General features: G+C 55.1%; 1 protein-coding gene across 1 annotated transcript in view; it reads left to right on the top strand.

Moving 5' to 3' along the window:
- Positions 1 to 25,477, top strand: part of LOC140472198 (protein spinster homolog 1-like) — a 41,001-nt gene that overhangs the window by 1,270 nt on the left and 14,254 nt on the right. The window contains 5 exon segments of the mRNA XM_072567470.1: positions 1,705 to 1,770; positions 10,584 to 10,720; positions 15,386 to 15,537; positions 15,763 to 15,829; positions 16,291 to 16,433. Of these exon segments, the coding sequence (XP_072423571.1) occupies positions 1,705 to 1,770; positions 10,584 to 10,720; positions 15,386 to 15,537; positions 15,763 to 15,829; positions 16,291 to 16,433 (565 nt within the window).

Raw genomic sequence — 25,477 nt, 5'->3', positions numbered from 1 at the left:
TATAACACCGGTATAACACCAGTTACACTAGTACAGCACCAGTATAACACCGGTATAACACCAGTTACACTAGTACAGCACCAGTATAACACCGGTATAACACCAGTTACACTAGTACAGCACCAGTATAACACCGGTACAACACCAGTTACACCAGTACAGCACTGGTACAACACCAGTTACACCAGTACAACACCAGTTACACCAGTACAGCACCGGTATGACACCAGTTACACCAGTACAACACCGGTATAACACCAGTACAACACCAGTACAACACCCGTACACCACCAGTACAAAACCTGTACAACACCGATACAACACCAGTACAGCACCTGTATAACACCAGTATCAGCTGAAAATGTGTTGCTGGAAAAGCGCAGCAGGTCAGGCATCATCCAAAGAGCAGGAGAATCGACGTTTCGGGCACGAGCCCTTCTTCAGGAAATGTCGATTCTCCTGCTCCTCGGATGCTGTCTGACCTGCTGCGCTTTTCCAGCAACACATTTTCAGCTCTGATCTCCAGCATCTGCAGCCCTCACTTTTTTCAATACCAGCACAACACCAGGATAACACCAGTACAATGTTGTGGTTCTGTTTGCCGAGCTGGGAGTTTGTGTTGCAGACGTTTCGTCCCCTGTCTAGGGGACATCCTTGGTGCTTGGGAGCCTCCTGTGAAGCGCTTCTGTGCTGTTTCCTCCGGTATTTATAGTGGCCTGTCTCTGCCGCTTCCGGTTGTCAGTTCCAGCTGTCCGCTGTAGTGGCCGGTATATTGGGTCCAGGTTGATGTGTTTGTTGATAGAGTCTGTGGATGAGTGCCATGCCTCTAGGAATTCCCTGGCTGTTCTCTGTTTGGCTTGTACTATAATGGTAGTGTTGTCCCAGTCGAATTCATGTTGCCTGTCATCTGTATAACACCAGTACAGCCCAGTACAACACCGGAATCACACCAGTACAACACCGGTATAGTCCAGCACAGCCCAGTCTAGCACCAGCACAGGAGAGCACTACGAGGAGGTGAAGGGAGGAGCAGGATTGTTGGGGTGGGGGGGAGTAGGAGTGAGGAAGGTTGAAATGTGGGGGTGGGAGGGAGGGAGGGGAACGTGGGGGGGGGGTGGAATGGGGAGAGGAAATGTGGGGGAGGGGAAGAAAGGGGAAAGGGGGAGGATGAGAAGGGAATGGTGGGGTGGGAGTTGGGGAGGGGGCATGGGGTTGAGGGGGAATGGGGGAGGGGAGATCGAGGGAACAAAGAGAGAGCGTGAGTCGGGACAGGGTTTGGGGGGTGGGGGGAGTGCGGTCGGGACAGGGAAGTGGGAGAAGGTCGGGATGATGGGGGTCGGCATGACTCTGTGGGGTTGCGTTTGAGGATGGGAGCTGGGGGCAAGGGCAGTTGAGTGGGGGGGGGGCGCTGAGAGGGAGAAGCAGGGTGGGAGAGTGGGGGGGGGGGAAAGGATGAGTGAGTTGGAGGGAGGGGGAAGAAATGTTGGCAGAGGAATGGTGTGCCGTGGGTGGAAGGGGGCGAAGGAGAGAGAGCAAGGGAAAGAGAGAGAGAGAGAGAGAGAGGACGCATCGTGAGTGGGGGTCAGGGAGAGACGAGGGGGAGAGCGGGCAGAGGCCCAGGGAAAGGAGGGCAGTGGGGCTGAAGGGGGGAAAATGATCATCCACATGCTGTATCTGATATCTCCCAAAACTTCCGATCAACAGGAGTGTTGCCTGATATTGAGGAATACTTCGAAATCGGAGACAGCAGCTCGGGGCTATTACAGACAGGTATGTTACCCACAGTCTGTAACTCCCTCCCGGGTATCTGTTGTTCTGTATATAAACCACCCTGAACCCCTCGATTAGATTCCAGTCTGTAACTCCCTCCCGGGGTATCTGTTATTCTGTATATAAACCACCCCGAACCCCTCGATTAGATTCCAGTCTGTAACTCACTCCCGGGTATCTGTTATTCTGTATATAAACCACCCCGAACCCCTCGATTAGATGCCAGTCTGTAACACCCTCCCGGGTATCTGTTATTCTGTATATAAACCACCCTGAACCCCTCGATTAGATTCCAGTCTGTAACTCCCTCCCGGGTATCTGTTATTCTGTATATAAACCACCCCGAACCCCTCGATTAGATTCCAGTCTGTAACTCCCTCCCGGGTATCTGTTATTCTGTATATAAACCACCCTGAACCCCTTGATTAGATTCCAGTCTGTAACTCCCTCCCGGGTATCTGTTATTCTGGAAATAAACCACCCCGAACCCCTCGATTAGATTCCAGTCTGTAACTCCCTCCCGGGTATCTGTTATTCTGTATATAAACCACTCCGAACCCCTTGATTAGATTCCAGACTGTATCTCCCTCCCAGGTATCTGTTATTCTGTATATAAACCACCCCGAACCCCTCGATTAGATTCCAGTCTGTAACTCCCTCCCAGGTATCTGTTATTCTGTATATAAACCACCCCGAACCCCTCTATTAGATTCCAGTCTGTAACTCCCTCCCGGGTATCTGTTATTCTGTATATAAACCATCCCGAACCCCTCGATTAGATTCCAGTCTGTAACTCCCTCCCGGGTATCTGTTATTCTGTATATAAACCACCCCGAACCCCTCGATTAGATTCCAGTCTGTAACTCCCTCCCGGGGTATCTGTTATTCTGTATATAAACCCCCCCCGAACTCCCCGATTAGATTCCAGTCTGTAACTCCCTCTCGGGTATCTGTTATTCTGTATATAAACCACCCCGAACCCCTCGATTAGATTCCAGTCTGTAACTCCCTCCCCGGGTATCTGTTGTTCTGTATATAAACCACCCCTAACCCCTCGATTAGATTCCAGTCTGTAACTCCCTCCCCAGGGTATCTGTTATTCTGTATATAAACCCCCCCCGAACTCCCCGATTAGATTCCAGTCTGTAACTCCCTCCCCGGGTATCTGTTATTCTGTATATAAACCCCACCCCGAACCCCTCGATTAGGTTCCAGTCTGTAACTCCCTCCCGGGTGTCTGTTATTCTGTATATAAACCATCCTGAACCCCTCGATTAGATTCCAGTCTGTAACTCCATCCCGGGTATCTGTTATTCTGTATATAAACCACCCCGAACCCCTCGATTAGATTCCAGTCTGTAACTCCCTCCCGGGTAACTGTTATTCTGTATATAAACCACCCCGAACCCTCGATTAGATTCCAGTCTGTAACTCCCTCCCGGGGTATCTGTTATTCTGTATATAAACCCCCCCGAACCCCCCGATTAGATTCCAGTCTGTATCTCCCTCCCCGGGGTATCTGTTATTCTGTATATAAACCACCCTGAAACCCTCGATTAGATTCCAGTCTGTAACTCCCTCCTGGGTATCTGTTATTCTGTATATAAACCACCCTGAACCCCTCGATTAGATTCCAGTCTGTAACTCCCTCCCGGGTATCTGTTATTCTGTACATAAACCACCCCGAACCCCTCGATTAGATTCCAGTCTGTGACTCCCTCCCGGGGTATCTGTTATTCTGTATATAAACCACTCCGAACCCCTCGATTAGATTCCAGTCTGTAACTCCCTCACGGGTATCTGTTATTCTGTATATAAACCACCCCGAACCCCTCGATTAGATTCCAGTCTGTATCTCCCTCCCGGGTATCTGTTATTCCGTATATAAACCACCCCGAACCCCTCGATTAGATTCCAGTCTGTGACTCCCTCCCGGGGTATCTGTTATTCTGTATATAAACCACTCCGAACCCCTCGATTAGATTCCAGTCTGTAACTCCCTCACGGGTATCTGTTATTCTGTATATAAACCACCCCGAACCCCTCGATTAGATTCCAGTCTGTGACTCCCTCCCGGGGTATCTGTTATTCTGTATATAAACGACCCCGAACCCCTCGATTAGATTCCAGTCTGTAACTCCCTCCCGGGTATCTGTTATTCTGTATATAAACCACTCTGAACCCCTCGATTACATTCCAGTCTGTAACTCCCTCCCTGGGTATCTGTTATTCTGTATATAAACCATCCCGAACCCCTCGATTAGATTCCAGTCTGTAACTCCCTCCCGGGTATCTGTTATTCTGTATATAAACCACCCCGAATCCCTCGATTAGATTCCAGTCTGTAACTCCCTCCCGGGGTATCTGTTATTCTGTATATAAACCACCCCAAACCCCTCGATTAGATTCTAGACTGTAACTCCCTCCCCAGGGTATCTGTTATTCTGTATGTAAACCACCCCGAACCCCTCGATTAGATTCCAGTCTGTAACTCCCTCCCGGGTAACTGTTATTCTGTATATAAACCACCCCGAACCCCTCGATTAGATTCCAGTCTGTAACACCCTCCTGGGTATCTGTTATTCTGTATATAAACCACCCCGAACCCCTCGATTAGATGCCAGTCAGTAACTCCCTCCCAGGTATCTGTTATTCTGTATATAAACCACCCTGAACCCCTCGATTAGATTCCTGTCTGTAACTCCCTCCCGGGTATCTGTTATTCTGTATATAAACCACCCCGAACCCCTCGATTAGATTCTAGACTGTAACACCCTCCCCAGGGTATCTGTTATTCTGTATATAAACCCCCCCGAACCCCTCGATTAGATTCCAGTCTGTAACTCCCTCCCGGGTATCTGTTATTCTGGAAATAAACCACTCCGAACCCCTTGATTAGATTCCAGACTGTATCTCCCTCCCAGGTATCTGTTATTCTGTATATAAACCACCCCGAACCCCTCGATTAGATTCCAGTCTGTAACTCCCTCCCGGGTATCTGTTATTCTGCATATAAACCACCCCGAACCCCTCGATTAGATTCCATTCTGTAACTCCCTCCCGGGTATCTGTTATTCTGTATATAAACCACCCCGAACCCTCGATTAGATTCCAGTCTGTAACTCCCTCCCGGGGTATCTGTTATTCTGTACATAAACCCCCCTGAACCCCTCGATTAGATTCCAGTCTGTAACTCCCTCCCAGGTATCTGTTATTCTGTATATAAACCCCCCCGAACCCCCCGATTAGATTCCAGTCTGTAACTCCCTCCCCGGGTATCTGTTATTCTGTATATAAACCACCCCGAAACCCTCGATTAGATTCCAGTCTGTAACTCCCTCCCGGGTATCTGTTATTCTGTATATAAAACACCCTGAAGCCCTCGATTAGATTCCAGTCTGTAACTCCCTCCTGGGTATCTGTTATTCTGTATATAAACCACCCCGAACCCCTCGATTAGATTCCAGTCTGTAACTCCCTCCCGGGTATCTGTTATTCTGTATATAAAACACCCCGAACCCCTCGATTAGATTCCAGTCTGTAACTCCCTCCCGGGTATCTGTTATTCTGTATATAAACCACCCCGAACCCCTCGATTAGATTCCAGTCTGTAACTCCCTCCCGAGTATCTTTTATTCTGTATATAAACCACCCCGAACCCCTCGATTAGATTCCAGTCTGTAACTCCCTCCCGGGTATCTGTAATTCTGTATATAAACCACCCCGAACCCCTCGATTAGATTCCAGTCTGTAACTCCCTCCCGGGTATCTGTTATTCTGTATATAAACCACCCCAAACCCCTCGATTAGATTCCAGTCTGTAACTCCCTCCCGGGTATCTGTTATTCTGTATATCAACCACCCCTAACCCCTCGATTAGATTCCAGTCTGTAACTCCCTCCCCAGGGTATCTGTTATTCTGTATATAAACCCCCCCCGAACCCCCCGATTAGATTCCAGTCTGTAACTCCCTCCCCGGGTATCTGTTATTCTGTATATAAACTACCCCGAACCCCTCGATTAGATTCCAGTCTGTAACTCCCTCCCGGGTATCTGTTATTCTGTATATAAACCCCCCCGAACCCCTCGATTAGATTCCAGTCTGTAATTCCCTCCCGGGTATTTGTTATTCTGTATATAAACCCCCCCGAACCCCTCGATTAGATTCCAGTCTGTAACTCCCTCCCGGGTATCTGTTATTCTGTATATATACCACCCTGAACCCCTCGATTAGATTCCAGTCTGTAACTCCCTCCCCGGGTATCTGTTAGTCTGTATATATACCACCCTGAATCCCTCGGTCGAAGCACTGTCACAAAACAAAAAGGTTTTCCCAAAGCGCGTGTTGGGGTCAGTGGAACAAGGTTGGAGAGTTTGAAGGAGGCAGGATCTGTTTGAACTGGGGAGACGGACTGGGTCTGTGATGGGATAGGCAGAAGGTGCAGGGTCACTGGGAGAATGGCGCTCGGGAAAGCCTCACTCGGAGAGCTGGGGATGGTCCAATGAGCTGTACGACCTGCCTCTGGGCTTGCAGGCTAACCTGTTTATATCTCAGAGTGTGGGGGCTGTGCAACTGTGCTCTCTATGTTGTCATATGACTGCTTCATATGAGCCTCACATGACTCAGTGACTCACCGACTAGTGACCGAACCAGCTGAGTGAGTGTCTGTAGAATGAGGAAAACAGCATTTGTTAACCCTTTCCCAGGGCAGTGTCAGAGCTTGAGTGCTGAGGGAGCCCCGCACTGTGGGAGGGTCAGTGCTGAGGGAGCCCCGCACTGTGGGAGGGTCAGTGCTGAGGGAGCCCCGCACTGTGGGAGGGTCAGTGCTGAGGGAGCCCCGCACTGTGGGAGGGTCAGGGCTGAGGGAGCCCCGCACTGTGGGAGGGTCAGTGCTGAGGGAGCCCCGCACTGTGGGAGGGTCAGTGCTGAGGGAGCCCCGCACTGTGGGAGGGTCAGTGCTGAGGGAGCCCCGCACTGTGGGAGGGTCAGTACTGAGGGAGCCCCGCACTGTGGGAGGGTCAGTGCTGAGGGAGCCCCACACTGTGGGAGGGTCAGTGTTGAGGGAGCCCCGCACTGTGGGAGGGTCAGTGCTGAGGGAGCCCCTCACTGTGGGAGGGTCAGCGCTGAGGGAAGCTCAAAGAGGTATTCAGCATGGAAACAGACCATTTGATTATACTCGTCCATGCCGTATTGTAGTCTATTTGCCAGCACTTGGCCCCCTCTCCCTCTAAACCCTTCCTGTTCCCCTCCCCATGTTGGCACTGCCCCAGCCCCCACCCCTTCCTCTGGCAGCTCGTCCCACACACGCACCACCTCTGGGGGGGAAAGGTTACCCCTTTTCAATCTTTCCCCTCTCCCCCTCTAGTTCAGGACTCTCCCCCACCCCAGGGGGAAAAGACCTTGTCTATTTACCCTCTCCATGTCCCCCCCCCCCCATGATGTTATAAACCTCTATAAGGTCACCCCCTCAGTCTCCCCCCACCCCAGGGGGAAAAGACCTTGTCTATTTACCCTCTCCATGTCCCCCCCCCCATGATGTTATAAACCTCTATAAGGTCACCCCCTCAGCCTCCGACGCTCCGGGGAAAACAGCCCCAGCCTTTCCCTGTAGCTCAAACCCTCTAACATCCTGGTAAATCTTTTCCGAACCCTCTCCCAACATCCTTCCTGTCGAGTGGAGACTGGAATTGCACACAGTATTCCCAAAGCGGCCGAACCAATACAGCCGCCATGTGACTTCCCAACTCAATAAACAGACCAATAAATGAAAGCATACCAAATGTCTCGTTGTGAGGTTTGGTTTTTTTGTAATCTTGCGTGCAGTGATGGTGTTTCCCCTGGGTGAAGGGGTTGCAAATCGCCAACCAACCCAACTGGGAGGAACGTCGAGATTAGATTAGATTCCCGACAGTGTGGAAACAGGCTCTTCGGCCCAACAAGTCCACACCGACCCTCCGAACAGCAATCCACCCAGACCCATTCCCCTCCCCTATGTTTACCCCTGACTGATACATGGAACACTACAGGACAATTTCCCACGGGCAATTCACCCTAACCTACACATCCCTGGGCACTATGAGACAATTTCCCCACGGCCAATCCACCCTAACCTGCACATCCCTCGGCACTACGGGACAATTTCCCCACGGCCAATCCACCCGAACCTGCACATCCCTGGGCACTACGGGACAATTTCCCCACGGCCAATCCACCCTAACCTGCACATCCCTGGGCACTACGGGACAATTTCCCCACAGCCAATCCACCCTAACCTGCACATCCCTCGGCACTACAAGACAATTTCCCCACGGCCAATCCACCCTAACCTGCACATCCCTGGGCACTACAAGACAATTTCCCCATGGCCAACCCACCCTAACCTACACATCCCTGGGCACTACAAGACAATTTCCCCATGGCCAATCCGCCCTAACCTGCACATCCCTGGGCACTACGGGACAATTTCCCCACGGCCAATCCACCCTAACCTGTCCATCCCTGGGCACTACGGGACAATTTCCCCACGGCCAATCCACCCTAACCTGCACATCCCTGGGCACTACGGGACAATTTCCCCATGGCCAATCCACCCTAACCTGTCCATCCCTGGGCACTACGGGACAATTTCCCCACGGCCAATCCACCCTAACCTGCACATCCCTGGGCACTACGGGACAATTTCCCCACGGCCAATCCACCCTAACCTGCACATCCCTGGGCACTACGGGACAATTTCCCCACGGCCAATCCACCCTAACCTGCACATCCCTGGACACTACGGGACAATTTCCCCACGGCCAATCCACCCTGATCTGCACATCTTTGGATTGTGGGAAGAAACCTGAGTACCCAGAGGAAACACTCGCAGACGCAGAGAGAACGCGTGGAGGTTCCACAGACAGTCACCCCTCCCCCCGAGGGTGGGAATTGAACCGGGTTCCCTGGCGCCGTGAGGCAGCAGTGCTAACCACTGGGATACCATGGTGCTCTATCCCTGGATGGTAGTGTGCGCGAGCTCCTGGGGGGTGAGAATAGGATCAGGACTGGCAGGATGTGTGCAGTGAGACGATAGTGGGAGGGCATTGGTCCCAGGAGGCGGGCAGAGAGGTGTTGCGCTGGGAAGAGAGGTCGGAAGGTCCTGGGATGTTTCGGGGTCAGAGGGTCAGCACCGAGGGAGCCCCGCACTGTGGGAAGGTCAGCGCTGAGGGAGCCCCACACTGTGGGAGGGTCAGTGCTGAGGGAGCCCCTCACTGTGGGAGGGTCAGCGCTGACGGAGCCCCGCACTGTGGGAGGGTCAGCGCCGAGGGAGCCCCGTACTGTGGGAGGGTCAGGGCTGAGGGAGCCCCGCACTGTGGGAGGGTCAGGGCTGAGGGAGCCCCACACTGTGGGAGGGTCAGTGCTGAGGGAGCCCCGCACTGTGGGAGGGTCAGTACTGAGGGAGCCCCACACTGTGGGAGGGTCAGTGCTGAGGGAGCCCCACACTGTGGGAGGGTCAGCGCTGAGGGAGCCCCACACTGTGGGAAGGTCAGGGCTGAGGGAGCCCCGCACTGTGGGAGGGTCAGTGCTGAGGGAGCACCGCGCTGAGGGAGGGTCAGGGCTGAGGGAGCCCCACACTGTAGGAAGGTCAGTGCTGAGGGAGCCCCGCACTGTGGGAGGGTCAGCGCTGAGGGAGTCCCGCACTGTGGGAGGGTCAGTGCTGAGGGAGCCCCGCACTGTGGGAGGGTCAGGGCCGAGGGAGCCCCGCACTGTGGGAGGGTCAGTGCTGAGGGATCCCCACACTGTGGGAGGGTCAGTGCTGAGGCAGCCCCGCACTGTGGGAGGGTCAGTGCTGAGGGAGCCCTGCACTGTGGGAGGGTCAGTGCTGAGGCAGCCCCGCACTGTGGGAGGGTCAGTGCAGAGGGAGCCCCGCACTGTGGGAGGGTCAGTGCTGAGGGAGCCCCGCACTGTGGGAGGGTCAGGGCCGAGGGAGCCCCGCACTGTGGGAGGGTCAGTGCTGAGGGATCCCCACACTGTGGGAGGGTCAGTGCTGAGGCAGCCCCGCACTGTGGGAGGGTCAGTGCTGAGGGAGCCCTGCACTGTGGGAGGGTCAGTGCTGAGGCAGCCCCGCACTGTGGGAGGGTCAGTGCTGAGGGAGCCCTGCACTGTGGGAGGGTCAGTGCTGAGGCAGCCCCGCACTGTGGGAGGGTCAGTGCAGAGGGAGCCCCGCACTGTGGGAGGGTCAGCGCCGAGGGAGCACCGCACTGTGGAAGGGTCAGTGCAGAGGCAGCCCCGCACTGTGGGAGGGTCAGCGCTGAGGGAGTCCCGCACTGTGGGAGGGTCAGTGCTGAGGCAGCCCCGCACTGTGGGAGGGTCAGTGCAGAGGGAGCCCCGCACTGTGGGAGGGTCAGGGCTGAGGGAGCCCCGCACTGTGGGAGGGTCAGGGCCGAGGGAGCCCCGCACTGTGGGAGGGTCAGTGCTGAGGGAGCCCCGCACTGTGGGAGGGTCAGGGCTGAGGGAGCCCCGCACTGTGGGAGGGTCAGCGCCGAGGGAGCCCCACACTGTGGGAGGGTCAGCGCCGAGGGAGCCCCACACTGTGGGACGGTCAAGGCTGAGGGAGCCCCACACTGTGGGAGGGTCAGGGCTGAGGGAGCCCCACACTGTGGGAGGGTCAGTGCCGAGGGAGCCCCGCACTGTGGGAGGGTCAGGGCTGAGGGAGCCCTGCACTGTGGGAGGGTCAGGGCTGAGGGAGCCCCGCACTGCCCCGTTGGGACCCATCTGTCCTGAGCCCTCACAGTTTCGTGCTTTCTTCTCTCCCTCCCCCCTCCCCCGTCAGTCTTCATCTGCTCCTACATGGTGCTGGCCCCCATCTTTGGTTACCTGGGCGACCGCTACAACAGGAAGTGGATCATGAGCGGTGGCATCCTGTTCTGGTCGGTGATAACTTTACTGAGCTCCTTCGTTCCCAAAAAGGTAAGGGCCTTGGCTTGGAGCCGGGATCGGGAGCTGTCCGGGATGGGGGGGGTCGGCGGGGTGGAGGTGAGGAATGCATCCCCGGTGAGATCCCCAGCCCCACACCTTGGCAGTTCATCACAACCCTCCCACCCCGACACATCACATCCCCCTTTTCCCAAACCCCCCCCCCCCCCACCCTCAACCCCCCACCCCCCACTCTCTGATTCCGTGCCCCGGCCCGGGAGTCCTCGATTTCCCCAAACCCCGTGATCCCACTGTCTCCAGCACCCTCATTCTTCCAGGGCGTCCACTCCCCTGCTCTCTCTCCCTCACACAATCCCCTCCCCCCAAACCCCTCCTCCCGGAGGCTACAACAATGCACGTCAATCTATCAATCCCGTTGAAACCGTCCGGGCGTTTCTGACTTGACCTTCTGTCCTTCCAAACCACACCCCTCATAGTCTCCGACCCCCTCCACAGGATCCTGCCCCTGAGCAAGACCCCACCCCTCCCCACCCCAGTCTGTCCACGTACCCCTCAGGGGTCCGATCGTCCAGCCCAGACAACCTCGAGGTGAATCTCCCTCTGCACCTTCTCCAGGGCTATCACATCCCTCCTGTCACGTGGATCTCCGAACTGCACGTAAGAGTCAGCCTCGATTAGATTCCAGTCTGTAACTCCCTCCCGGGTATCTGTTATTCTGTATATAACCCACCCTGAACCCCTCGATTAGATTCCAGTCTGTAACTCCCCACCCGGGGTATCTGTTATTCTGTATATAAACCACCCTGAACCCCTCGATTAGATTCCAGTCTGTAACTCCCTCCCGGGGTATCTGTTATTCTGTATATAAACCACCCCGAACCCCTCGATTAGATTCCAGTCTGTAACTCCCTCCCGGGTATCTGTTATTCTGTATATAAACCACCCTGAACCCCTCAATTAGATTCCAGTCTGTAACTCCCTCCCGGGGTATCTGTTATTCTGTATATAAACCACCCCGAACCCCTCAATTAGATTCCAGTCTGTAACTCCCTCCCGGGGTATCTGTTATTCTGTATATAAACCACCCCGAACCCCTCATTTAGATTCCAGTCTGTAACTCCCTCCCGGGTATCTGTTATTCTATATATAAACCACCCCAAACACCTCGATTAGATTCCAGTCTGTAACTCCCTCCTGGGTATCTGTTATTCTGTATATAAACCACCCCTAATCCCTCGATTAGATTCCAGTCTGTAACTCCCTCCCGGGGTGTCTGTTATTCTGCATATAAACCACCCTGAACCCCTCTATTAGATTCCAGTCTGTAACTCCCTCCCAGGTATCTGTTATTCTGTATATAAACCACCCCGAACCCCTCGATTAGATTCCAGTCTGTAACTCCCTCACGTCTATCTTTTATTCTGTATATAAACCACCCTGAACCCCTCGATTAGATTCCAGTCTGTAACTCCCTCCTGGGGTATCTGTTATTCTGTATATAAACCACCCCGAACCCCTCAATTAGATTCCAGTCTGTAACTCCCTCCTGGGGTATCTGTTATTCTGTATATAAACCACCCCGAACCCCTCGATTAGATTCCAGTCTGTAACTCCCTCCCGGGTATCTGTTATTCTGTATGTAAACCACCCTGAACCCCTCGATTAGATTCCAGTCTGTAACTCCCTCCCGGGTATCTGTTATTCTGTATATAAACCACCCTGAACCCCTCGATTCGATTCCAGTCTGTAACTCCCTCCCGGGTATCTGTTATTCTGTATATAAACCACCCCGAACCCCCCGATTAGATTCCAGTCTGTAACTCACTCCCGGGTATCTGTTATTCTGTATATAAACCACCCCGAACCCCCCGATTAGATTCCAGTCTGTAACTCCCTCCCGGGGTATCTTTTATTCTGTATATAAACCACCATGGACCCCTCGATCCGATTCTGGTCTGTAACTCCCTCCCGGGTATCTGTTATTCTGTATATAAAACCCCCCTCCCGGACCCCTCGATTCGATTCCAGTCTGTAACTCCCTCCCGGGTATCTGTTATTCTGTATATAAACCACCCCGAACCCCTCGATTAGATTCCGGTCTGTAACTCCCTTCCATTTATCTGTTATTCTGTATATAAACCACCCTGAACCCCTCGATTAGATTCCAGTCTGTAACTCCCTCCCAGATATCTGTTATTCTGTATATAAACCACCCTGAACCCCTCGATTAGATTCCAGTCTGTAACTCCCTCCTGGGTATCTGTTATTCTGTATATAAACCCCACCCCGAACCCCTCGATTAGATTCCAGTCTGTAACTCCCTCCCGGGGTATCTGTTATTCTGTATATAAACCACCCCGAACCCCTCGATTAGATTCCAGTCTGTAACTCCCTCCCGGGGTATCTGTTATTCTGTATATAAACCACCCCGAACCCCTCGATTAGATTCCAGTCTGTAACTCCCTCCCGGGGTATCTGTTATTCTGTATATAAACCCACCCCCGAACCCCTCGATGAGATTCCAGTCTGTAACTCCCTCCCGGGGTATCTGTTATTCTGTATATAAACCACCCCGAACCCCTCGATTAGATTCCAGTCTGTAACTCCCTCCTGGGTATCTGTTATTCTGTATATAAACCCCCCCCCGAACCCCTCGATGAGATTCCAGTCTGTAACTCCCTCCCGGGGTATCTGTTATTCTGTATATAAACCACCCCGAACCCCTCGATTAGATTCCAGTCTGTAACTCCCTCCCGGGGTATCTGTTATTCTGTATATAAACCACCCCGAACCCCTCGATTAGATTCCAGTCTGTAACACCCTCCTGGGTATCTGTTATTCTGTATATAAACCACCCTGAACCCCTCGATTAGATTCCAGTCTGTAACTCCCTCCCGGGTATCTGTTATTCTGTATATAAACCACCCCGAACCCCTCGATACGATTCCAGTCTGTAACTCCCTCCCGGGGTATCTGTTATTCTGTATATAAACCACCCCGAACCCCTCGATTAGATTCCAGACTGTAACTCCCTCCCGTGTATCTGTTATTCTGTATATAAACCACCCCAAACCCCTCATTAGATTCCAGTCTGTAACTCCCTCCTGGGTATCTGTTATTCTGTATATAAACCACCCTGAACCCCTCGATTAGATTCCAGTCTGTAACTCCCTCCCGGGGTATCTGTTATTCTGTATATAAACCACCCCGAACCCCTCGATTAGATTCCAGTCTGTAACTCCCTCCCGGGGTATCTGTTATTCTGTATATAAACCCCCCCGAACCCCTCGATTCGATTCTGGTCTGTACCTCACCCTTATTGGGTTTCTCTTTATCCTGCTGACTAATCCTTCCTTGTGCCATCAGCTTTTCCCCATTCCATTCCGACCACCCCCAACAGCTCGCTCTCTTTTTTAAATTTTTTTTTGGGCGCCCCTCTTTCTTGAGGTGTCCGTACCTGCCACAGCACGGGGACAGACCCTTCAGCCCATCGCCGACCAATACCCGCCCAAACCGGGGTTACCCCTCCCTCCCGTTCTCCAGCACGTGGCGCATCGCCCAGCTCTGCCTGGCATGTTCTTCACCCTGACCTTTCTGCCCCTCGATCCGCAAGGTTCTCCGCCCCTTCGTCTGCGCGCCAACGTACTTGCTCTCCACCTGCTTGGTTTTCCTCCTTCAGTCCCTCCCAGTCCACTTCCACCCTGTGGGATCTTCCCGCCCTGAGTAACGACCGCTGTCACCCGGGATACCCGTTTTGGTCAAGACATCGTTCTGCGGTAATCGGTTCTCCCAGGGCACGAGGAGGCCGTTCGGCCCAGCCGTCCCGTCCCGGCACCCGAAAAGGAACCACCCAGCCGAGTCCCGCTCTCCAGCCCCGTCCCTGGCTAACCTCATCGCTCTGGAATTTCTACCCGGCTGCCGGGAAGGGCATTTCCAAGTGTCAACCGCTCTCCGCGTTCTCGCTCCGAACTCTCTCGCTGGCAATCTTTGAGATCACGACCCACCCACCCCCCCCTTCAGGTCTCTGACTGGGGGACCCAACCGAATATCCCCCTTTGCCCTGTCGGAAGTGTTGGAACACCTCACTCGGGTCTCTTCGCCGCCCCGAAGCCAGTCAGCCTGATTTCCCGAAGCGGCCCACGTATCTGAAAAAAAAAACCCCCCAGTCCCGGCGTCCTTCCGGTTAATCTCCAGAGCGCAACTCCTTCCGGGGTTCCGACAACCCCCGTCCACGCACGAGCTGCCCCTGAAAACCGAGCGCGGTCAGTATTGCCCGACCTCCGACCTCTTCCTCAGCAGCAGGACGCTCAGCTGACAATCCTGCCCCGTCTTGAAGCCAAGTCTCGGTCGTTGGCGTGCCACGTCGTGCCAACCTGTGCCCTCAGCTCGGCTCGTTTCCCCCACCCCCACCCCCCCACAAGCGTTGGATTATTTGCACGTTTCGGGGTCTCTCGTCTTTTGCCTCTGCTTCGGCTGAATCCAGGCATTCCCCCCCCCCCTTGGGTCTCTGCTGTCGGTTTTCCCACGCCACCCCGCCTCTGCGTGGGTCAGCCTCACCCCGCAGTCGCTCGGTGCGCGCTGGGGTCGTGGATATGTTCGGGCTGCAGTGTCTACGATGAGGCGGAGTTGGGTGCCCGTGTGTGTGTCTCTCTCTTTTCCCCCCCCCCAACTCCCTCGCCTCCTCTTTGCCTCCCACAGTTTTTCTGGGCGCTGCTGTTCACTCGCGGGCTGGTGGGGATCGGGGAGGCCAGTTACTCCACCATCGCCCCCACGGTCATCGCCGATCTCTTCGTCGGGGACTTGCGGAGCCGCATGTTGTCCATCTTCTATTTCGCGATCCCCGTCGGCAGGTAAGGATCGGGACAATCTCCGCGTGTTTGGGTGAGAGAGAGGGGGGCGGGGGTCTGTACTCTGGATCTGTCTCAGCGTTTACTCTGGCCCACCGTTGCTCCCAGATGGACAGTGGTCTTTCCCCTGTGTTCCGGGCGGTGAGGGGGGTGCGTTACGTTGGGATTGTGACCCTGTCTCCATTGGTTGTGTATTTTAACCCTTGGCGTCTACACTTTGCTCTCCAGTGGCCTGGGCTACATTGTGGGTTCCAAGGTGACAGACCTCACCGACGACTGGCATTGGGCGCTGAGGGTGAGTGAGATTCTTCATCCGGGCGGCGGTCACTCGGACGACACTCATCCCTGATTCTCACGCTGTCCCAGGACGGGGAGAGTCCTCCCCCGTACAGAATCGATGTGGTATTCTCTCAGCGCTGCCCGCTCCCTCGGCCCTGACCCTCCCACAGTGCGGGGCTCCCTCAGCGCTGACCCTCCCACAGTGCGGGGCTCCCTCAGCACTGACCCTCCCACAGTGCGGGGCTCCCTCAGCACTGACCCTCCCACAGTGTGGGGCTCCCTCAGCACTGACCCTCCCACAGTGCGGGGCTCCCTCGGCGCTGACCCTCCCACAGTGCGGGGCTCCCTCAGCCCTGACCATCCCACAGTGTGGGGCTCCCTCAGCGCTGACCCTCCCACAGTGCGAGGCTCCCTCAGCGCTGACCCTCCCACAGTGCGCGGCTCCATCAGCCCTGACCCTGTTCCTTGTCTGTGTAGGTGACTCCCGGTCTTGGCCTGATTGCCGTGGTGTTGCTTGTATTCATCGTACCGGAGCCACCGAGAGGAGCAGTGGAGCGACGGTCCGAGCGAGCGCTGGTGAACACTTCCTGGCGCACCGATGTCAAAGAACTTTCCAAGAAGTAAGAGGCGTCTTCACTCTCCTCATTCCCAGTGGGGAAAGGACAGTGTATCTAACACACCCCGGTCCCACAGAGAGAGAGGGGGGAAAGGACAGTGTATCTATCACATCCCGGTCCCAGAGAGAGAGAGGGGGGGGGGAAAGGACAGTGTATCTAACACACCCCGGTCCCAGAGAGAGAGAGGGGGGAAAGGACAGTGTATCTAACACACCCCGGTCCCAGAGAGAGAGAGGGGGGGGGGAAAGGACAGTGTATCTAACACACCCCGGTCCCAGAGAGAGGGGGGAAAGGACAGTGTATCTAACACACCCCGGTCCCAGAGAGAGAGAGGGGGGAAAGGACAGTGTATCTAACACACCCCGGTCCCAGAGAGAGAGGGGGGAAAGGACAGTGTATCTATCACACCCCGGTCCCAGAGAGAGAGGGGGGAAAGGACAGTGTATCTAACACACCCCGGTCCCAGAGAGAGAGGGGGGGGGAAAGGACAGTGTATCTAACACACCCCGGTCCCAGAGAGAGAGAGAGGGGAAACGACAGTGTATCTAACACACCCCGGTCCCAGAGAGAGGGGGGGGGAAAGGACAGTGTATCTAACACACCCCGGTCCCAGAGAGAGAGGGGGGAAAGGACAGTGTATCTAACACACCCCGGTCCCAGAGAGAGAGGGGGGAAAGGACAGTGTATCTAACACACCCCGGTCCCAGAGAGAGAGAGGGGGGAAAGGGCAGTGTATCTAACACACCCCGGTCCCAGAGAGAGAGGGGGGAAAGGACAGTGTATCTAACACACCCCGGTCCCAGAGAGAGGGGGGGAAAGGACAGTGTATCTAACACACCCCGGTCCCAGAGAGAGGGGGGGTGGGGAAAGGACAGTGTATCTAACACACCCCGGTCCCAGAGAGAGAGGGGGGAAAGGACAGTGTATCTAACACACCCCGGTCCCAGAGAGAGAGGGGGGAAAGGACAGTGTATCTAACACACCCCGGTCCCAGAGAGAGAGAGGGGGGAAAGGACAGTGTGTCTAACACACCCCGGTCCCAGAGAGAGAGAGGGGGGAAAGGACAGTGTATCTAACACACCCCGGTCCCAGAGAGAGAGGGGGGAAAGGACAGTGTATCGAACACACCCCGGTCCCAGAGAGAGAGAGAGGGGGGAAAGGACAGTTTATCTAACACACCCCGGTCCCAGAGAGAGGGGGGGGAAAGGACAGTGTATCTAACACACCCCGGTCCCAGAGAGAGAGAGAGGGGAAAGGACAGTGTATCTAACACACCCCGGTCCCAGAGAGAGGGGGGAAAGGGCAGTGTATCTAACACACCCCGGTCCCAGAGAGAGGGGGGAAAGGACAGTGTATCTAACACATCCCGATCCCAGAGAGTGAGGGGGGAAAGGACAGTGTATCTAACACACCCCGGTCCCAGAGAGAGGGGGGAAAGGATAGTGTATCTAACACACCCCGGTCCCAGAGAGAGAGAGAGTAGGGGGAAAGGACAGTGTATCTAACACACCCCGGTCCCAGAGAGAGGGGGGAAAGGATAGTGTATCTAACACACCACGGTCCCAGAGAGAGAGAGGGGGGGAAAGGACAGTGTATCTAACATACCCCGGTCCCAGAGAGAGAGAGTGGGGAAAGGACAGTGTATCTAACACACCCCGGTCTCAGAGAGAGAAGTGGGGGGGGTAAGGACAGTGTATCTAACACACCCTGGTCCCAGAGAGAGAGGGGAAAGGACAGTGTATCTAACACACCCCGGTCCCAGAGAGAGGGGGGAAAGGACAGTGTATCTAACACACCCCGGTCCCACAGAGAGAGAGAGGGGGGAAAGGACAGTGTAACTAACACACCCCGGTCCCACAGAGAGAGAGAGGGGGGAAAGGACAGTGTATCTAACACACCCCGGTCCCAGAGAGAGAAAAATTTGGGAAAGGGCAGTGTATCTAACACACCCCGGTCCCAGAGAGAGAGAGAGAGGGGAAAGGACAGTTTATCTAACACACCCCGGTCCCACAGAGAGAGGGGAGAAAGGACAGTGTATCTAACACACCCCGGTCCCAGAGAGAGAGGGGGGGAAAGGACAGTGTATCTAACATATCCCGGGCCCACAGAGAGGGAGGGAAAGGACAGTGTATCTAACACACCCCCGTCCCAGAGAGATAGAGGGTAAAGGACAGTGTATCTAACACACCCCGGTCCCAGAGAGAGAGGGGGGAAAGGGCAGTGTATCTAACACACCCTGGTCCCAGAGAGAGGGGGGAAAGGGCAGTGTATCTAACACACCCCGGTCCCAGAGAGAGGGGGGAACGGACAGTGTATCTAACACAACCCGGTCCCACAGAGAGAGAGAGAGGGGGGAACGGACAGTGTTTCTAACACACCCCGGTCCCAGAGAGAGAGCGAGTGGGGGGAAAGGACAGTGTATCTAACACAACCCGGTCCCACAGAGAGAGAGAGAGCGGGGAAAGGTCAGTGTATCTAACACACCCCGGTCCCAGAGAGAGAGGGGGGAAAGGACAGTGTATCTAACACACCCCGGTCCGAGAGCGATAGAGGGGGGAAAGGACAGTGTGTCTAACACACCCCGGTCCCAAAGAAAGAGAGAGGGGGAACGGTCAGTGTATCTAACACACCCCGGTCCCAGAGAGAGAGGGGGGGGAAAGGACAGTGTATCTAACATACCCCAGTCCCAGAGAGAGAGGGGAAAGGACAGTGTATCTAACACACCCCGGTCCCAGAGAGAGAGGGGAAAGGACAGTGTATCTAACACACCCCGGTCCCAGAGAGAGAGAGGGGGGGGGGAAGGACAGTGTATCTAACACACCCCGGTCTCAGAGAGAGAGAGAGGGGGGAAAGGACAGTGTATCTCACACACCCCGGTCCCAGAGAGAGAGAGAGAGAGGGGAAAGGACAGTTTATCTAACACACCCCGGTCCCAGAGAGCGAGGGGGGAAAGGACAGTGTATCTAACACACCCCGGTCCCAGAGAGAGGGGGGGGAAAGGACAGTGTAACTAACACACCCCAGTCCCAGAGAGAGAGAGAGAGGGGGGAAAGGACAGTGTATCTAACACACCCCGGTCCCAGAGAGAGAGGGGGGGGGGAATGACAGTGTATCTAACACACCCCAGTCCAAGAGAGAGGGGGGAAAGGACAGTGTATCTAACACCCCCGGGTCCCAGAGAGAGAGGCGGGAAAGGACAGTGTATCTAACACACCCCAGTCCCAGAGAGAGAGGGGAAAGGACAGTGTATCTAACACACCCCGGACCCAGAGAGAGGGGGGAAAGGACAGTGTATCTAACACACCCCAGTCCCAGAGAGAGAGGGGGGAATGGACAGTGTATCTAACACACCCCGGTCCCAGAGAGAGAGGGGGGAAAGGACAGTGTATCTTACACACCCCGGTCCCAGAGAGAGAGGGGGGAAAGGACAGTGTATCTAACACACCCCAGTCCCAGAGAGAGAGGGGGGAATGGACAGTGTATCTAACACACCCCAGTCCCAGAGAGAGGGGGGGAAAGGACAGTGTATCTAAGACAACCCGGTCCCAGAGAGAGAGAAAGGGGAAAGGACAGTGTATCTAACACACCCCGGTTCCACACAGAGAGAGAGGGGGAAAGGACAGTGTATCTAATACACCCCGGTTCCACACAGAGAGAGAGGGGGAAAGGACAGTGTATCTAATACACCCCAGTCCCAGAGAGAGAGGGGGGAAAGGACAGTGTATCTCTCACACCCCGGTCCCAGAGAGAGAGAGGGGGGAAAGGACAGTGTATCTAACACACCCCGGTCCCAGAGAGAGAGAGGGGGGAAAGAACAGTTTATCTAACACACCCCGGTCCCAGAGAGAGAGGGGGGAAAGGACAGTGTATCTAACACACCCCGGTCCCAGAGAGAGAGAGGGGGGAAAGGACAGTGTATCTAACACACCCCAGTCCCAGAGAGAGTGGGGGGAAAGGACAGTGTATCGAACACACCCCGGTCCCAGAGAGGGAGAGGGGAAAGGACAGTGTATCTAACACACCCCGGTCCCAGAGAGAGAGGCGGGAAAGGACAGTGTATCTAACACACCCCGGTCCCACAGAGAGAGAGAGGGGAAAGGACAGTGTATCTAACACACCCCGGTCCCAGAGAGAGAGAGGGGAAAGGACAGTGTATCTAACACACCCCGGTCCCAGAGAGAGGGGGGAAAGGGCAGTGTATCTAACACACCCCGGTCCCAGAGAGAGGGGGGAAAGGACAGTGTATCTAACACACCCCGGTCCCAGAGAGTGAGGGGGGAAAGGACAGTGTATCTAACACACCCCGGTCCCAGAGAGAGGGGGGAAACGATAGTGTATCTAACACACCCCGGTCCCAGAGAGAGAGAGAGTAGGGGGAAAGGACAGTGTATCTAACACACCCCGGTCCCAGAGAGAGAGGGGGGAAAGGACAGTGTATCTAACACACCCCGGTCCCAGAGAGAGAGAGAGGGGGGAAAGGACAGTGTATCTAACACACCCCGGTCCCAGAGAGAGAGAGGGGGGGAAAGGACAGTGTATCTAACATACCCCGGTCCCAGAGAGAGAGAGTGGGGAAAGGACAGTGTATCTATCACACCCCGGTCCCAGAGAGAGAGAGAGAGGGGAAAGGACAGTGTATCTAACACACCCCGGTCCCAGAGAGAGGGGGGGAAAGGACAGTGTATCTAACACACCCCGGTCCCAGAGAGAGAGTGGGGAAAGGACAGTGTATCTATCACACCCCGGTCCCAGAGAGAGAGAGAGAGGGGAAAGGACAGTGTATCTAACACACCCCGGTCTCAGAGAGAGAAGGGGGGGGAAAGGACAGTGTATCTAACACACCCTGGTCCCAGAGAGAGAAAAATTTGGGAAAGGACAGTGTATCTAACACACCCTGGTCCCAGAGAGAGAGAGGGGGAAAGGACAGTGTATCTGACACACCCTGGTCCCAGAGAGAGAGGGGGGAAAGGACAGTGTATCTAACACACCCCGGTCTGAGAGAGAGGGGAAAGGACAGTGTATCTAACACAACCCGGTCCCACAGAGAGAGCGAGTGGGGGGAAAGGACAGTGTATCTGACACAACCCGGTCCCACAGAGAGAGAGAGAGCGGGGAAAGGTCAGTGTATCTAACACACCCCGGTCCCAGAGAGAGAGGGGGGGAAAGGACAGTGTATCTAACACACCCCGGTCCGAGAGCGATAGAGGGGGGAAAGGACAGTGTGTCTAACACACCCCGGTCCCAAAGAAAGAGAGAGGGGGAACGGTCAGTGTATCTAACACACCCCGGTCCCAGAGAGAGAGGGGGGGGAAAGGACAGTGTATCTAACATACCCCAGTCCCAGAGAGAGAGGGGAAAGGACAGTGTATCTAACACACCCCGGTCCCAGAGAGAGAGGGGAAAGGACAGTGTATCTAACACACCCCGGTCCCAGAGAGAGAGAGGGAGGGGAAAGGACAGTGTATCTAACACACCCCGGTCCCAGAGAGAGAGAGGGGGGGGGAAGGACAGTGTATCTAACACACCCCGGTCCCAGAGAGGGAGAGGGGAAAGGACAGTGTATCTAACACACCCCGGTCCCAGAGAGAGAGGCGGGAAAGGACAGTGTATCTAACACACCCCGGTCCCACAGAGAGAGAGAGGGGAAAGGACAGTGTATCTAACACACCCCGGTCCCAGAGAGAGAGAGGGGAAAGGACAGTGTATCTAACACACCCCGGTCCCAGAGAGAGGGGGGAAAGGGCAGTGTATCTAACACACCCCGGTCCCAGAGAGAGGGGGGAAAGGACAGTGTATCTAACACACCCCGATCCCAGAGAGTGAGGGGGGAAAGGACAGTGTATCTAACACACCCCGGTCCCAGAGAGAGGGGGGAAAGGATAGTGTATCTAACACACCCCGGTCCCAGAGAGAGAGAGAGTAGGGGGAAAGGACAGTGTATCTAACACACCCCGGTCCCAGAGAGAGAGGGGGGAAAGGACAGTGTATCTAACACACCCCGGTCCCAGAGAGAGAGAGAGGGGGGAAAGGACAGTGTATCTAACACACCCCGGTCCCAGAGAGAGAGAGGGGGGAAAGGACAGTGTATCTAACATACCCCGGTCCCAGAGAGAGAGAGTGGGGAAAGGACAGTGTATCTATCACACCCCGGTCCCAGAGAGAGAGAGAGAGGGGAAAGGACAGTGTATCTAACACACCCCGGTCCCAGAGAGAGGGGGGGAAAGGACAGTGTATCTAACACACCCCGGTCCCAGAGAGAGAGTGGGGAAAGGACAGTGTATCTATCACACCCCGGTCCCAGAGAGAGAGAGAGGGGAAAGGACAGTGTATCTAACACACCCCGGTCTCAGAGAGAGAAGGGGGGGGAAAGGACAGTGTATCTAACACACCCCGGTCCCAGAGAGAGAAAAATTTGGGAAAGGACAGTGTATCTAACACACCCTGGTCCCAGAGAGAGAGAGGGGGAAAGGACAGTGTATCTGACACACCCTGGTCCCAGAGAGAGAGGGGGGAAAGGACAGTGTATCTAACACACCCCGGTCTGAGAGAGAGGGGAAAGGACAGTGTATCTAACACACCCCGGTCCCAGAGAGAGGGGGGAAAAGGACAGTGTATCTAACACACCCCGGTCTGAGAGAGAGGGGAAAGGACAGTGTATCTAACACACCCCGGTCCCAGAGAGAGGGGGGGGTAAGGACAGTGTATCTAACACACCCCGGTCCCACAGAGAGAGAGAGGGGGGAAAGGACAGTGTATCTAACACACCCCGGTCCCAGAGAGAGAAAAATTTGGGAAAGGACAGTGTATCTAACACACCCTGGTCCCAGAGAGAGAGAGAGATGGGAAAGGACAGTTTATCTAACACACCCCGGTCCCAGAGAGAGAGGGGAGAAAGGACAGTGTATCTAACACACCCCGGTCCCAGAGAGAGAGAGAGGGGAAAGGACAGTTTATCTAACACACCCCGGTCCCAAAGAGAGAGGGGGGAAAGGACAGTGTATCTAGCACACCCTGGTCCCAGAGAGAGAGAGAGGGGAAAGGACAGTGTATCTAACACACCCCGGTCCCAGAGAGAGAGAGGGGGGGGGAAGGACAGTGTATCTAACACACCCCGGTCCCAGAGAGAGAGAGAGAGAGGGGAAAGGACAGTTTATCTAACACACCCCGGTCCCAGAGAGCGAGGGGGGAAAGGACAGTGTATCTAACACACCCCGGTCCCAGAGAGAGAGAGAGGGGAAAGGACAGTTTATCTAACACACCCCGGTCCCAGAGAGAGAGGGGGAAAAGGACAGTGTATCTAGCACACCCTGGTCCCAGAGAGAGAGAGAGGGGAAAGGACAGTTTATCTAACACACCCCGGTCCCAGAGAGAGAGGGGGAAAAGGACAGTGTATCTAGCACACCCTGGTCCCAGAGAGAGAGAGAGGGGAAAGGACAGTGTATCTAACACACCCCGGTCCCAGAGAGAGAGAGGGGGGGGGAAGGACAGTGTATCTAACACACCCCGGTCCCAGAGAGAGAGAGAGAGAGGGGAAAGGACAGTTTATCTAACACACCCCGGTCCCAGAGAGCGAGGGGGGAAAGGACAGTGTATCTAACACACCCCGGTCCCAGAGAGAGGGGGGGGAAAGGACAGTGTAACTAACACACCCCAGTCCCAGAGAGAGAGAGAGGGGGGAAAGGACAGTGTATCTAACACACCCCAGTCCCAGAGAGAGAGAGAGGGGGGAAAGGACAGTGTATCTAACACACCCCAGTCCAAGAGAGAGGGGGGAAAGGACAGTGTATCTAACACCCCCGGGTCCCAGAGAGAGATGCGGGAAAGGACAGTGTATCTAACACACCCCAGTCCCAGAGAGAGAGGGGAAAGGACAGTGTATCTAACACACCCCGGACCCAGAGAGAGGGGGGAAAGGACAGTGTATCTAACACACCCCAGTCCCAGAGAGAGAGGGGGGAATGGACAGTGTATCTAACACACCCCGGTCCCAGAGAGAGAGGGGGGAAAGGACAGTGTATCTTACACACCCCGGTCCCAGAGAGAGAGGGGGGAAAGGACAGTGTATCTAACACACCCCGATCCCAGAGAGAGAGGGGGGAAAGGACAGTGTATCTAACACACCCCGGTCCCAGAGAGAGAGAGAGGGGAAATGACAGTGTATCCAACACACCCCGGTCCCAGAGAGAGAGGGGGGGAAAGGACAGTGTATCTAACACACCCCAGTCCCAGAGAGAGGGGGGGAAAGGACAGTGTATCTAAGACAACCCCGTCCCAGAGAGAGAGAAAGGGGAAAGGACAGTGTATCTAATACACCCCAGTCCCAGAGAGAGAGGGGGAAAGGACAGTGTATCTTATACACCCCGGTCCCACAGAGAGAGAGGGGGGAAAGGACAGTGTATCTAACGCACCCCGGTCCCACAGAGAGAGAGAGGGGGCAAAGGACAGTGTATCTAACACACCCCGGTCCCAGAGAGAGAGAGGGGGGAAAGAACAGTTTATCTAACACACCCCGGTCCCAGAGAGAGAGGGGGGAAAGGACAGTGTATCTAACACACCCCGGTCCCAGAGAGAGAGAGGGGGGAAAGGACAGTGTATCTAACACACCCCAGTCCCAGAGAGAGTGGGGGGAAAGGACAGTGTATCGAACACACCCCGGTCCCAGAGAGGGAGAGGGGAAAGGACAGTGTATCTAACACACCCCGGTCCCAGAGAGAGAGGCGGGAAAGGACAGTGTATCTAACACACCCCGGTCCCACAGAGAGAGAGAGGGGAAAGGACAGTGTATCTAACACACCCTGGTCCCAGAGAGAGAGAGGGGAAAGGACAGTGTATCTAACACACCCCGGTCCCAGAGAGAGGGGGGAAAGGGCAGTGTATCTTACACACCCCGGTCCCAGAGAGAGGGGGGAAAGGACAGTGTATCTAACACACCCCGATCCCAGAGAGTGAGGGGGGAAAGGACAGTGTATCTAACACACCCCGGTCCCAGAGAGAGGGGGGAAAGGATAGTGTATCTAACACACCCCGGTCCCAGAGAGAGAGAGAGT

This window comes from Chiloscyllium punctatum, unplaced genomic scaffold (assembly GCF_047496795.1).
Source record: "Chiloscyllium punctatum isolate Juve2018m unplaced genomic scaffold, sChiPun1.3 scaffold_265, whole genome shotgun sequence".
In the NCBI taxonomy this organism is placed as follows: domain Eukaryota; kingdom Metazoa; phylum Chordata; class Chondrichthyes; order Orectolobiformes; family Hemiscylliidae; genus Chiloscyllium; species Chiloscyllium punctatum.
Note: the sequence above shows the minus strand (reverse complement) of the source record. Positions and strands in the feature narration are given on the sequence as shown.